Raw genomic sequence first — 13962 nt, 5'->3', positions numbered from 1 at the left:
TCTTTCTAGGAAAGAATTGTAGTCCTGCAGCATCAGCTAACGAAGCTGACAAGGGAAAACACCAGCAAGCTGCACCAGCTGAACAGGTTTTGCCATGAAAAGCATCAGCTTGAAACTGAGCTGGAATCACTGACAACTGGTCAGGTGAGCCTTGTAGCCACTGCAGTGCTTGCAGGTTTGGGACTGTTCAGAAATGGGGAAGTGATCATCTGGCCCTCCCCAGCTCCCTGGTCTCACATCCTGCTCTGCAGTCAGCAGTTTGGGCTAGGAGTGGGGCAGGCTGAATGGCTGCTCCATACCTTACCTTCTCTGCAATTTCTTACTTTGCTGCTAAGACTGAAACAAACTAATTTCTAATTAAAATATGCCTTGAAGGAATTAAAAGAATATTCCTTTGTTACATGGAAACAGTCATATTACAATCATGTAACAGTATTACAATGAGAAGTGGATTTATTGCTCTGTACCAGGGAGTAAGTGTAAGTTAGTGAACCTTCAGTCTTTCACATAGTTCTGACTAAGGTGGGGAAAAGTTATGGATATGTCCTGGTTCTTGGCAAGCTTCACTTTCCTTATTTGAAATAAATTTCCACTGTTCTTTCTCCATGTTTTCTAGGAGCCATTTTTTTCCTCTCCATTTTTTTTTTATCTACAGGGCGGAGAATTTGAGGGCACCCGAAGTGCTGACATCAAAGAGACAGCCCGGCTGGAGTCACGGCTCATGCACATGACTTGTGAGGTGGCCCTTCTGAGAGAGGAAATCAGCCAGGGCAGAGTAGATGAGATGTAAAAGAACTTGCTTTACTTAGCAGAAAAGGTGGGTGCCTCTTTCTACAAGCTTTAGCACAAGACTCTGAGATTCAAACTCCCTGTTCAGAAATAGTAACTAACAATCCAAGTCACCCTTAAAATTAACTGTGGCAGCAGTCATGCCTGGAAGTGCAAAATTAATTGTTTTGGCTATCCAGGGGTTTAGTTGTAAAGAGTTGTATGTGTTTTTTCTATCAAAATATGACTGTAACAATATATTTGGAATAAAAAATAGCAAATAAAACTACTAAATACTGTTATCAGTTCATTGCAGAGGGTTGCACTGGACAAGGTGCGCTGTGTGTGTCCATGTGTGCGGATTATGTCTGTGTCTATCTTCAAACAAGTGGCTGTGGGAAGCTGATTTGAAGTTTCCTTGGGGCAAATATTTATTCTCAAAAATGGTAAAAGAAGTCTGCCTCAAGCAAGCATTTGTTACTGTTGAGCAGCAGTGGCCCTGCTCTGCTAACTGAGCTAGTTAGAGTCCAGGGACACACTACTGGCCAGGAGAAAGCAAAGGGGCCTTTCTCCTCAGGGAAAGACATGGCATTTACTGGCAGGAGGAGGGTGTAACAAGGGAAAGTCAGCCTGTAATTCCACTGGTTTGCAGCTGCCTGATCTGTCAGAGGGCCAAGCTCTGTGTGTATTGCTCTTTTTTGCCTCTCTCATTTGGTGTGGTGGCAGTATGTGATCATTTACAGCACTTACCCTGCCTGATCGTGAAAGTTTCCTTCATCTCCAGGCTGGAGGGGTTGTGTTCTTCCCATGCAAGGCTCCTGAGATGCTAATTTTTAATTGAATAAATTAAAAAACCTCCAGCTGCTCTCGCTATTCCTCCCCATTTCCCACCTCTTGCCACAGGTCTTTGTGTCTCTCTCTGGTGTACACTCAGCAGGCTTCCAGCCATATCCCAGCCAGGCACAAGAGCTTCCTGCTGGCCCCAGCACAAGTGTGTGAATGGTGCTCATGCAGCCTACCCTTACAGGGGGTCCCTGCTGAGGAATACACCTGGTGCTGGGAGCTCTTGTGCAGCTGCAGGTTGTGTCCTGGCAGGTAGGAAATGGCTGGAGCCCCAGGCGAGGGGCTGCCTGGCACCAATCCCTTGCCTAACAAAGGGCAAGGACATACAGTTGCCAGCTGGGTAGCCACATACCTAGAGACTCAGCTGGAGACAGGGAACAAGACCCCAGACTCAGCATCGCCAGTGTCTATTTGGAAAACTCCGACTGCAGGAAAATGTCACCTTTCCCCAGATGTCCTGCTAGCTGTATGTCTGCAAGTGAAAAAGAAAAGGCTCATTCTGTGTGAGGAATCAGCTTAGAGCCAGGCACAGCAAAGACTAAAGCCTTTATTTTAGATGTTAAAGCGTGGATTTGTCTTTACAGATAGGCAGCTGCAGATGGCGTGTATGTGAAAGGTTGTTTAAGTTGATTAGGCAGAGTGCATAACTCCAGTCCATTCACAGGAGCATGTTCCTGGAACAAACTTTTCCTGTGGGGGAAAGGAAAAGACCTTTTGGGCAGCATTATTTGTTGTGAAACCCTCGCTGCAAGATGGTGCTGGCAGCTCTGTTTGGACCCATGTCCTGCAGTGTCCCTTGTCCAGCTGTTTCCATTGTATGCTCTGATGGTGCGACTGAGAGCTGCTGCCTTGTTTCCTGGGTCCTCCTGTGACCTTGCTGAGGATGCCTTCTGTCTCCATAGCATTATAAAAGGCACATATACATCTATATACAAGTGCATAAATATATAAATAGGGGTGTTATACAAAAATAAATACCCTTTCTCTTTTTCTCTTTAGAATAAGTCTTTTGCAAAAGGCAGCTTGGTCCCTAGCTGGTGGGAGGATGAGTCTCTAAGGGTCTCAGTGGTGGAGGGCTGCTGTTCAGATGTCTTGGTAGGTCCTGACCCAAAGATGTGATCACCGGATTTTGGGCATGGAGATCTCCTCTGGACTGGCAGCAGTCTAGTCTTTCTACCTCTTCAACTGGCACTAGCCCTAAGCAGCAAGGGCTTCCTGAGGGGGAAAGGAGCAAGAAATTATTACAATGCACACTGGAAAGAGAGATGCAGTGGGAGGTTTCAAGTCAACAGTTCACTTTATGAGGAGGGGAACTCTGATCAAAGAGGAAGATCTGCATTCTGAAAGTCTGTGTGGGAATTCCATGCCATGATCACACAAAACAAGTTTGATCTGCACTACAGGGGTGGATCAATGGATTAGGTCCTAGGGAGATGGATTCATATCACTTGAATACAAGCCATCAGAAAGGCTCTACATTGAGATTTCCCCTCAACAGCAGCCTAAAATGATGAGATGAAGGAGGCATGGAGTTTCCCAAACCACTGACCTTGGTGGAAGAGGGTATCCCGTCGAGCATCCAGGCTAGGCCCTCCCACTTTGCTTCCTATCACTGGATGGTGGAGGCCAACAAAGTGCTCTTGAAGGTGAGGACAATCATCTTGTGGCTGAAGAAGCTGGTGAGTGGAGTCATCTGGGAGACTGTAGAGGAAAGAGTTGTCTTCTGTTCTGGAGCTGGGCAATCTGGGGAAGCAGGCAAAGAGGTTTAGTGCTGTTTTTTACAGATCTTTCCTCCTTGAAAGATCTAACTCATGTGTCAGCCAGTTCATCAATGCTGTGACATAGAACATTCCTAAATGAAGGGAAGAGCAGAAATTGGGATGTACCAGTGGTATGGGAATGAGGTGATGTGAGACCTGGTATCCATGACCCAACAGCTGGTGAATGCCACAGGAGCTGAGAGGAATAGTGCCTCACAGGGAGCACGGTAATGAAGGATGTATGAACAGTGAGACACAAAGCACTCATTTTGTGTGAGGGCAGATTCTGGGGTAGCTGTTTATCAGCATCAATCACAGATGTTTGCTTCTCTCATCCTGCTTTTTAGTCTCCCACTTAGAAACAGGAGGAGGAAAAGGGGACAGAGGGGAGTAGGTCTTGGCCACCTCTACAATTAAATTATTCCTTCTTGAAATCCTTAGAGTTGTGTGAAGAGAATTTAGACCAAGGTGTCCTAGTGCTGGAGCATGGATTTGTTTCTCAAGAGCTGGGACAGATAGGAGTGTATTGATGGCAGGCCTCTGTGAGGATGTAGTCTTATGGGTCCCCCAGTAGATTGTTCTACCCTCTCTCTACACAGGCCAGGACTCACCTGGAGGGCTGGTAGTCTTGCTGGGCACTCCTATTCTGCAGCACTCCTGCCTGCAGCAAGGCATTGGTCTCCTCGTGTGACTGGAAGGAGAGAAGGATTAGCAGAGCACTGGCACACAGCAGCATTAAGAGGCAAGTGCTGATCTGTGAGTCAGAGCCCTGGGGCAGACCGCTGAAGCTCTTACAGCAGAAGGCAGAAAAAGCTGAAACTGTTTCTTTTGCTACTGAGGGCAGTGAAACTGAGCACTGAAAAACTCACTTGACACTTACTGCTGAATGAGTGGGGGATAAGCAATTTATCGTCTCAGCTCTGGCACTGCCTCTTACCCTTTTACAGACAGAGTCCTCAGCACTGTCAGTCCCTGTGAGCTTTGCTCAGGGGACAGGAACTACTCCCGTAAGAGTTGCCTTTTCTCACTGCCTCCTCCTGCCTTAAGAGGCAGCTGGCCCAAGAAACCACCCCTTCCATCTGTGTTTTGGAGTCCTTCCTGTTCCCCCCATGTCTCAGACTTCACTACAAAGGGGAAATCTCTTTTGGGAAGCCAGCCTTGCCACTTCTACATGCTGCAAAGTGTGCCAGCCACACCTGGAAAAGCCCTCTTACTGCAAGTGTGGCCTCCAGCTCATGACAAATCAGCTCTTGATTCCAGGTGTGGACTCACCTGTGGCATTTCATCAGGGCTGTAATCTCGGGGCTTGGTGCTTGCGTACCCCACTCCTGCAGAGGTGCAGATGCCATTCAGATGTGCCCTGCTGGCATAGGGCTGCCCATTGGCAAAGGGATGTCCATTGGCACGAGGAGCAGAGATGCCTCTCAGAGGCACCATGGTGTACTGGCAGGATGACACCAGCAGCCCAGCTCCTGGGAAGCCCATGTCAATGGTTTGCTCTGCAGAGGGAAGGAAAAGAAAGTCTGAAGCAAAAATTAGAGGTAAAGTCAAGTTTGTTGAAGCTCAGCATGTATAGGGTTAGGCTGTCCTATGAGGCAGCTATTTTGGCATCCAAAGCACTCTTGGAGTTAAATGGTGAAAAGGAGCCCTTCCCCCTAGTCTCAGAGATTCCTTTGCAACAAGGCAAGCAGGACGAGGAACTAACAGTGGCCTTTGTCTTTATGGGTTCCACAGGACATCTGAGACTTGCCCTCTGTCCATCCCTTCCCTGCTTCCCAGAACTCCCTCACATTTTGGGTATTTGATGCAACTACACCCCAGGTCAGATTTAATCCACAGACAAACCATATCAGCCCCCAAGAAACAACCCTTACTCTGCTTGGACCAAGCTCTCCAAAGGCAAAAAGGGATGAAAGCCACAATGAGAAGGACAATGGATCCCAGCACAACGCCTACAATCAAGTACGGCAAGTCGCTGGAACGGGCCACCATGGCTCCTGTCCCCAGGCCACTGTGCCCACCACTGAGTGGGGGACGCTGCTGAGGGGGCACTGGGGAGGGTGGAAGGCGACCTGGCAGTCCAAGAGACTTCCGAGCTGTGGAAGGAAGAGAGAACGTTACAGACATGGCAGATAGCACAGCAGTCCAGGGATGTTAATGCTGCTGTGGAGCAGCCAGACTTCTATGGTGGCTTTAAAGAAGCACTGCTGGATGACAGAAATCCTAGGCTGATGCATATGGCAGTACAGACGAGGCCTCTGTGCTTGGCTCACGACTCTGCCAGATCTGCTTGTGGACTGCTCGAGCAAAAGCAAATGCAAAATAGCTTCTCCAAAGCACACACTTGGACTTAATGCTGTTCCTGTCATGAAAGTGCAGCTGCTTTGAAGACAATATGGGGCCTGCTTCTAGTGCAACATGGAGTTCAGCACAGCAAGGGAAAGTGAGCCCTTCTGCTTCCAGTCACCACCTATGTGATAGGCAAACAAAAGGTAACTGCTGCTCTGAGGGACAGCAATGGACTCTGCCCAAGGGGTGAGCACAGACTGGGCACACTGATCAACAGCATCGACAACCCTGTGTCTCTCTTCTCCCCAGTGCTGCCTCCACCACTTCACTGGAGCTTGGGTAATGTACTGTCATGCAGGGATGGTTCCTGCCCTGCTGTGTTCTGACAGCTGCAGGCAGGGAAGACAGCAGCTGTGCTCCCAGAGCTGCCCTGGGAATCCACTTACCTTTGGTTTCACAGATCATCACATTGCTGAACTCACTTTCACCTCCCTCATTGAAGCACTGCATCTTAATGTCATACGAGGTCTCTGGCTGCAGGTGGCTGATGGAGTGCCAATACCGATCTCCTGAAGAGGAAAAAAGCACATGGAGCTCTTAACTTCCTCAGGGAACAGGCAGTTGGCCCAGCTCTGCAGCAGTGCCTGGTAAAGCAGCCTGGACAGCTGCTGCCTTTTGTGCACAGGGCTCTTTTTGGCTGTGCTGTCTTCCAGCAGGGACCAGTGGTGGGCCCACTCTCTCTATTTCTCCTACCTTCCACCACGTCCTTCTTGTAGTCACTGTCATTGTCACTGTCAGTGGGGCGGTAGTAGATGTAAAATCCATGGATGGGAGTGTTGTTGTTGCTGGCTGGGATGTACTGCAGAGAATGGGAGGGAGAGCAGAAATTAGCAGAGATGTCCATGCTTGTATTGTACTAGGTGAGGAGCAGCTGGGATAAATGGGATGGGACGGAAGGAAGATAACTTAGCAGAGGGACTTTCCTTGTGTTGCCATTGGTTTGCACAATGAGGGCTTCCCTACAAAAGCTCAGTGCTACTTGCTACTGTCAAGCTTTGCTTCTCTCAGGTAACACACAAGCTGTGAATCTGGGTTTGTCACTCCAGGCAACCAGTGCTCTGCTCCCTCTCAGCAGCCCCAGACAGTGATTCAAGAGAAAAAAATTCCTGAACAACAGTGACTCAGCTGGGCATGAGGAAGCACACCATCATCTTGACTTCAGTAGGCTCGTGGCTTCCAGACAAACTGGGTCTAGCCATGAACTGGTCACTGCAGGAGTTTTGTGTTTCTGAAGACAGCTCTCTTCCTCCCCCACACCCAGGGCAGTACTGTCCCAGCTCCTTGTGCTTTTGCTGTCTTTCACCCAGTGCTTTATCAGCTACTGTTTGAGTTTAAATGAACAGCAGTGCCCATCCTGCCTTGTGACAATTTCTGGCTAGAAGCAGCTAGGAGAGGAGAGCAGTGCATCCCTCTGAATAAGCTCTAAGCTGTTGAAAACACTCAGATACGGTCTTGTTATCCAAAAGATCCTACCCACTCCTAAAAATCCTCTGCAGTGGTCTGCTGTAAATGATTATCAACATTTAGGATTGTTACCCAGCAAATGAGAGCGAAGGACATATCTGCTGGAGAATACTAGGAGAGAAGAGGTGCTAATGGAGCAAGCAGCCACCCCATGCATTGTTCAACTGTGCTTATTGAACAAAATGTTCAAGACCCCACAGTTATCCATTGAAATCTTCCTGTATACAACGTGGATGCAGATGGAAAGGGTTTCCTAGGCTCTGTGACTTCCCGGCCTTTTATGTGTCCCAAGGCCAGTCCTTTGGCAGACACAGCTATTGGATCCCAGATCCATTTGTGCTGGTGACAAGCTCCAGCGTGGTAACCTGGAGGATGTGTAAGCTGGGCAAGGAGCACCCACACACGTAGTTCTTGCCCCTGCAACGCTCTCCACCCCCAGGAGCCTTACCATCCACTTGAGCATGATGGTGGTCTCGTTGATGGCGTCTGTGAAGGTGATGTAGGGCCCGGCCACGGGGCGCTCATAGACGCGGTTACTGTACCCGGACACCACGTACGGCCGAGACGCTGCGCTGGGCTCGCTCTCTCCCAGGATGTTCAGCGCCCGGACACGGAATTTATAGGATGTGCCTATGGGGAAAATAGGAAATGAAACGGTTGCAGGGACTGGAGTTTTCCAAGATTTCTACTGTCAGTATGGCCCTGACTGTGAAGAGAGGCTACATCTCCAGAAAGCAGAATGCCTACAGCAAGTTTGCTGTGGAAGTACAAACACTGAATGGCCACATTTCAGCCATGTTCTAGATGGAGCCTGCTTTTATTTACCTTCCCCAATTCCTGTCTGGATGGTCCAAAGGTCAGATAGTAGTTTTGGAAGGTGTGCAGAGGGTTAAGAAATGCCTGATAGGATATCCTGGCCTGAAAGCGGGTATGGAAATGTCTTCTTCCTCTACTCCATGGGAATTAAGTATATAAACATCAGTTCAAAACACAAACCCTACATAATTTTTACTCAACCTTCATTTTACTGATCTTTAGTTTGGGGTAGTTATGTTCCCGTTTTAAGCTGTTCAGCTCCGTGATGAAATCTTTTCTCAAGTGAAGTGCAACAGAATTTGTGCGCCCATCTGTCTTGCCTGTGACTAAGGAAAGTTCTGTCCTGCTTGTAAAAGGCAAAAGCAAATGCCTTTAGTAACTGTATCCTGTAATACAGAAAAACATGCCTAAGCCTCCCTGAGGGAGGTCAAACCTATGCTGGTCTCTGCAGCTGGAGAAATTGGAGAAGCGTCTGCAGCTTTTTCCCCACGCACCTAGGGCAGGAGTCAGGGAAGCTTTGTTTTGCTCACACATGCCAGGGCTGAGCAGGACGTGACAGATCGTTAAGCATCCTACAGGGACCCTGCAGCCTTCCTACAGACCTCCAGGAAGCAGAGAGGAGAGCACCTGCCTACCTTTCTCCAGGCCTGGGATTTCCACAGAGAGGCGAGAGGGAGGAATGTCACTGGTGGCCAGGACCCAGTCTCCCAACTTTTTCAATTTCTTATACTCCACGCGGAAAGACTGGATGGGGAACCCGCCATTCCCACGGGGGATCCAGGTCACGTACACAGATGTCTCTGAGGCCATGGAGATGGTTGGACGGTCCGGTGCCTCTGGAGCTGCAAGGGACCCAGGAGGACATCAGGACGTGAAACATATTCTTCTCACCCTGTCTGGAGGATCCTATGGCTCAGTGGTATGCAGGTGAAGGATTACCTACACTGCACCCAGCCACATGCTCTGTAACTCCTGAATGCTCTTCATTAGAGCTGGCACCCCCAAACCCTCAGGCCTTTCAGTTTGTGCCCACAAGCACCTTTTACTCCTGCTTACATCTTGCTCCTTTTCCACTCCCGGCTCAAGTGGGATGACACAAAGTTTGAGGTGTGATCACCCATCATGGGAGGGAAAGCAGTGTGAGGGGTGGATGTAGGGGTGGAGACAGAGCAAAAAGCCTGGATGATGTGGAAGCAGTGAGCAAGGGGAGACTGATGCAGGGACAACCAAGTGTAGGAGATAGAAACAGAAGAGATTGAGAAGGAACAGCTGAGAAGGAAATAAGGAAAAGTTCTGAACTGTGGAAATGCAATTTGACAGGAAAACAATCAAAAGATGGGAGGAAAATAGATGAATGGAGCTATGGATATGAAAATAAAAACAACAAATGAATGAGTATGGGAGAGATTGAAGGATGGGACCTCACAGGATTAGGACTGAAGGAGAGAATGTCACAGAAATGATAAAGGCAATAGTCACGATAGAGACAAGGTGGGAAACAACAAATTAGATTGACCAGTAAGGATCTGATGTTTCTTCAGTGCAGCAAGATACCCAAATGGAGCACTCTCTGCACCTGTAGAATGGGAACCAATTGCCCCTAGCCAGGGCTTGGCTGAGAGAGGAGGATGCCAGATCATGCAGGATGGAACTTGGTCCCTGTTCCTCCCTCACACTCCATCAGCACCCACTGCTGCAGTGCAGTTTGTTGCTCCTGTGCCTCACATATTCACAGATTCCAAGACAGGGCTTTCTAAACCCTCTGTGTGGAACTCAGAAAAAGGCAGAGAGTTGCTGAGACGTCCTCACATTAAAGGTGGGGCCAGGCAGTGGGATTTGCCTGCTCTCCAGGACTCGCTGTCTGCCAAGGCCAGTAGCAGGAGTGTCCAAGAAGGACCTCTCCTTGTCAGAAGCTAGAAACCACCCATCCAGCACTGCACTCTTGATTTACCCAGCGGAGACTTCAACCCCAGCATGCCTGGCCACTGCCACCACCCACAAGAGACCCAGCACCCTTCACCCTCCCCGGTGCCAGTTCAGGGAGGGCCTTACGGGACAGACGGCTGTTGTCGGCCTGGTTACTGCTCTGCGTGCTCGTGCCTGGGTCATCCCTCTGGATCTGCTGCTCTTTGCTGGCAACAATCTCTGGTTTTGGGCGCCGGCCTGTGCAGAAGGGAGAGGTGGCATCAGTAACAGAGAGATGCACTCAGAATTAACTTTTGCTGCGATGAGGAAAGCAAATATTCCCAGACAGGATGTGGAGGTAAGTACTTCCTAGACTCTAACAGCCCTAGGGGCTCAAAGCACTCAGCCTGTTGGCAGGAACGAAAGCTAAAGGAGCAGATTTGTTAATAATCCCCCTCAAATTTAATTTTCTACAACTTTTAATTGGCTTTCTTGAAATGTTGCTAGATTTCTGTCTCCAGGCAGAGGATGGATTAAACAATCTCTTGACATTTATGGAAGACACATTTCGACAGTTCTGCAGGTGTTCAACTGAGACCCCAAGGAAAGAAGGGACTTATTCCAACTCACACAGAGGATGGGTTGGAATTTTCCCCATCCTACCCCTTCACTTTCCCTTCTGACAGTTGCTCTAAGCTGAGGACAGATGGGTTTCCAGAGCAGAAACACTCCCATTGTCCAAAGGCTGGTGCTTTGTGCCTCAGGGCTGGGACAGGATGTTCCAGAGGGCCACTCCCCTGACTCAGAGCGAAAGGGAACCCAGGGAAGGTCTGTCCTTTACCGGTACGGAAGGTCACCATGGCTGTCTGTCCCTCGCCAGCACAGTTGTGAGCAGCCATCTCCACCTCGTAGAGGCTCCCAGGGTCCAGCCTGGTGAGGGTCAGGTGGTGCTGCGAGGCTGGGACATCCCTCACAGCCCAGCTGTCCGAGGCGTTGGTGACCTGCTGAGAGACCAATGCAGGTGTTGCAGAGCTTGGGGCAGGCTGGGCTTCTTGTGGGCACTGAGCTCAGAAACTTTATTAGTAAGTTGTATACCAACCACATTTACCTTCTCGTCCTTCTTGGCAAAGGAAGGAGATGTTTCCAGCCTGATTTTACAAAGCAATTCAGGTATAAGCAGGACAACTCACCCAAGCCCCAGTGTTTTCTTGACCCCAGGGTTCAGTCAGCCCTGTTCTATCCTCTAGTTCCCTTTGATACCACCACCACTCTATGTGTGTAAATCTGCAGAGCAGGAGTGGCCCCCAAAATGCAGCATTAGCCACAGGACTGAGCTGCTTTAGGAGCCAAATCTCTCCTGCAGCCCAGCTGCTGAGCTGCTCATTTAGATACTGGCCATTTCTGTGGGATGAGGTACCCAGGCACAACTTTCTTTTATCAAGCCTCACCCCTGGCACTTTGGGGCTGAAATGAAGAACCATAATACTAGAGCAAAGGTTTCTGCAGGGAAGAGACTGTGCATGGCCATAGCCCTCAGAAAAGCTTGGAAACATGGGGTTTTTTTTTTTTGTGATACCCTAGTGCCCCATGCAGAAGGGGAGGGAAGGTGGAACCTTCCTCCTTCTCCCCAGCTGCAAAGATAATATTTTTGCAGGCAAACAGGCAGGAACTGAAGTGACCCGGTGCCAAAAGGAGAATTAGTAATGCAGGCAACGCAACAGAACGGAAATGCCAAGACTCTGCTGTATCATTCATCTTCCCCAAGCGTTTGACACTGACTGATTAATGCCTGCCTTGTTTTATTTTTATTCCTGAGCCTGCAAAAGTTGTGAGGCCAAGGAGGGGAGCCCTAAAAGCTGCTAATATCCAAGAAAGGGAAAGAGAAATTCTTAAGAAACAAAAATAAGGGCTGCATGGCATCTGACTGCTTGCAGGCTGCTGAGAGTTTGGGGCAGTGTAGGAACAGAGTAAAAAGAGACATTCACAGACATTTTCTAGAGAAGAAGCAGAACCTTGCCCAGTACAAATGTAGGTCTCCTGTCAGTAGATCTAACTTTCTTTACAACTGTCTTCTACACAAAGAGCCTTTTCTTTTGTTGCTAAATTGATTCCTTCCCTCTCCACACACATGCTTTTCCAGTCAGAAATGTCAAAACCAGATCATTATTTAACTTGATCCTAAGAATCTTGGATAGAAAGAGACTCTTTTAAAACACGTTTAAGAGTTATTGGGACTAATTCCTTCCCACACAATCCTTAAGCATCCCAAGAAAGAGTCTCCAGCTGAGAATTTGCACCACACTGAAAACATATTACTGCAAACTGCAGTGACCGATGGTAACCTTCACTGCCCCACAGCCCCTTCCAGGTGAAGCGCTGAAAAACAAATCAAATATGGACAAACTCCAAGGCTGCAAGTTAAGATTGCAAGCAGAATTGGTAGTTACATGATACACCACTGGAGAATAAATCTCTCCTTGGCAGACAACCAGAGCCAATAGTCTGGGGATGCTTTTGGCAACTTTGTTTTTTATTTAAGCTTGCCCTATTGTGTTCCTGTGCCATCATCTTCTCCCTTTGTTTTAAAGGGCTCTTTAAAGAGATGGTTAGCTGAAATCCTCATCTTATTTTTTTTTTAGAAAGAAATCAAGGATTGTAACAGTCTTCTATTACACTATATTTTCACAAAAGCACAAAATTCTAGGAAAATAGATACATATACTCACATGTACATGAAAACAGTGCCTTGCAGTGGGTGGGAATCCCAAACATGCGATCTGGCATGTTTTTGGAACTACTCAAACCCTCTGGGGTTTGAGGCAAAACCTGCCTCTCTACCGCAACTCCCTGCCTACCCAAAGGAAAGAAAAGCAGCAGACAAAAAAATTCAAGCCTCTTTTTCCCACTTATCCCCAGCAAAATGGAAAGAGATACTATAGAACTCAAAACCAGAATTTTTCCCTCAACAGTGCTTCAGCATTTAAAGAAACTGCTGGGCTACAGCTGTGCCTGCCCTGTGCCTGCAGTATCGTGAAGCATCCTAGAGGGAGGAGCCCATGGGCTCCAGCAGGACTTGGCTGTGCACCATGTGCTCACACTGTGCCACCTGCAAGCGATGTACACCACAGTGCACTGCCTTCCAGCTACAAGAATAAATCTGGGGGATAAGGACCTTCCCAGAGGATTTAGCACAGCTATGACAGTTCTCTGCTGGATCCTCACACTCACTGAGCATGGGCACTTCAGTGCTGCTGAGGAGGGCAGCCACATGCAGTGGAGAGGCTGCTGCTCTGTGTCCTGCAGCCCGTTCAAGGCAGAGGTGCTCCAGTGGCTTGTGCCAAGACAAGTCATTGTGCAGAACAAATTATTGTGCAACCTGCCCTCAGGGCTTCCTACCTGTGCAAGCACACAACTAGGAATTGAGCATGGAAGCTACTGGTAAGTGTGTGCATGTGCCGTCTGCATACTTAGGCAGGCAGGCACTGCCACTGGGCTCTTCCTGGATAGCTCAGCAAACCTCCTGTCACAGCCTGTATCCATCACACCTCAACAGGCTGAGACCGCAGCTCAGGAGGTCCCACTAACCAGTGCCATCAGTGAGCAATGGGTGCCCCTGCCCATGAAGCATGAAACACGTGGGGAGGCCACCACCCCACCCATGGAATGGTGCAGAGGGAAGACGGGAGCAGGGCAAAACAGGGATACCTTGCGATGCTTCACCACGTAATAGAGGATGGGGGCTCTGCTATCAGGCCGGCGTCTCCACACCAGGTCGTAGCTGTCTGTCTTGGATGTCCGTGGAGAACTGAGGATGATGGGGGCTTCGGCTGGAGTCACCAGCTCCTTGTTGGCTGCACACTGTGGAGATGCTGCTAGAGGGGCTGTCCCAGGCTTTGGCAGTCCAGCTATATCCAAGGGCAGCTTTAAGGCGCTGTCCCTGGAAGGTGGTGTTGGAGGTTGAGCTGAGTCCAGCTGGGCATCTCGCCCAGGGTTGAGTGGAGCTCCTGAAAGACAAGGTGTCACAGCAGAGTAAACACCTATCCCAGTCTGTGGTTAA

At 49.0% G+C, this 13962-nt stretch overlaps 2 protein-coding genes across 2 annotated transcripts in view; one reads left to right on the top strand and one right to left on the bottom strand.

The window, feature by feature from the left end:
• The window catches only part of CFAP44 (cilia and flagella associated protein 44), a 43374-nt gene extending 42304 nt beyond the window's left edge, over window positions 1-1070 (top strand). The window contains 3 exon segments of the mRNA XM_066569102.1: window positions 10-144; window positions 656-781; window positions 784-1070. Coding sequence (XP_066425199.1) covers window positions 10-144; window positions 656-781; window positions 784-909 — 387 coding nt within the window. The 3' untranslated portion in view covers window positions 910-1070.
• A 1070-nt stretch (window positions 1071-2140) lies between these two features.
• Window positions 2141-13962, bottom strand: part of BOC (BOC cell adhesion associated, oncogene regulated) — a 54485-nt gene continuing 42663 nt past the window's right edge. Inside the window, exons 8-19 of the mRNA XM_066569091.1 lie at window positions 13611-13909; window positions 10747-10906; window positions 10053-10163; window positions 8636-8842; window positions 7633-7814; window positions 6414-6519; window positions 6107-6229; window positions 5246-5467; window positions 4644-4870; window positions 3983-4062; window positions 3161-3354; window positions 2141-2826 (exon numbers count right to left, since the gene is read on the bottom strand). Of these exons, the coding sequence (XP_066425188.1) occupies window positions 2642-2826; window positions 3161-3354; window positions 3983-4062; window positions 4644-4870; window positions 5246-5467; window positions 6107-6229; window positions 6414-6519; window positions 7633-7814; window positions 8636-8842; window positions 10053-10163; window positions 10747-10906; window positions 13611-13909 (2096 nt within the window). The 3' untranslated portion in view covers window positions 2141-2641. The remainder of the gene's footprint in view (window positions 2827-3160; window positions 3355-3982; window positions 4063-4643; window positions 4871-5245; window positions 5468-6106; window positions 6230-6413; window positions 6520-7632; window positions 7815-8635; window positions 8843-10052; window positions 10164-10746; window positions 10907-13610; window positions 13910-13962) is intronic.

This window comes from Molothrus aeneus, chromosome 2 (assembly GCF_037042795.1).
Source record: "Molothrus aeneus isolate 106 chromosome 2, BPBGC_Maene_1.0, whole genome shotgun sequence".
Classification (NCBI taxonomy): Eukaryota; Metazoa; Chordata; class Aves; order Passeriformes; family Icteridae; genus Molothrus; species Molothrus aeneus.
The sequence above is the reverse complement of the archived record's forward strand: the minus strand, read 5'-3'. Positions and strand labels throughout refer to the sequence as shown.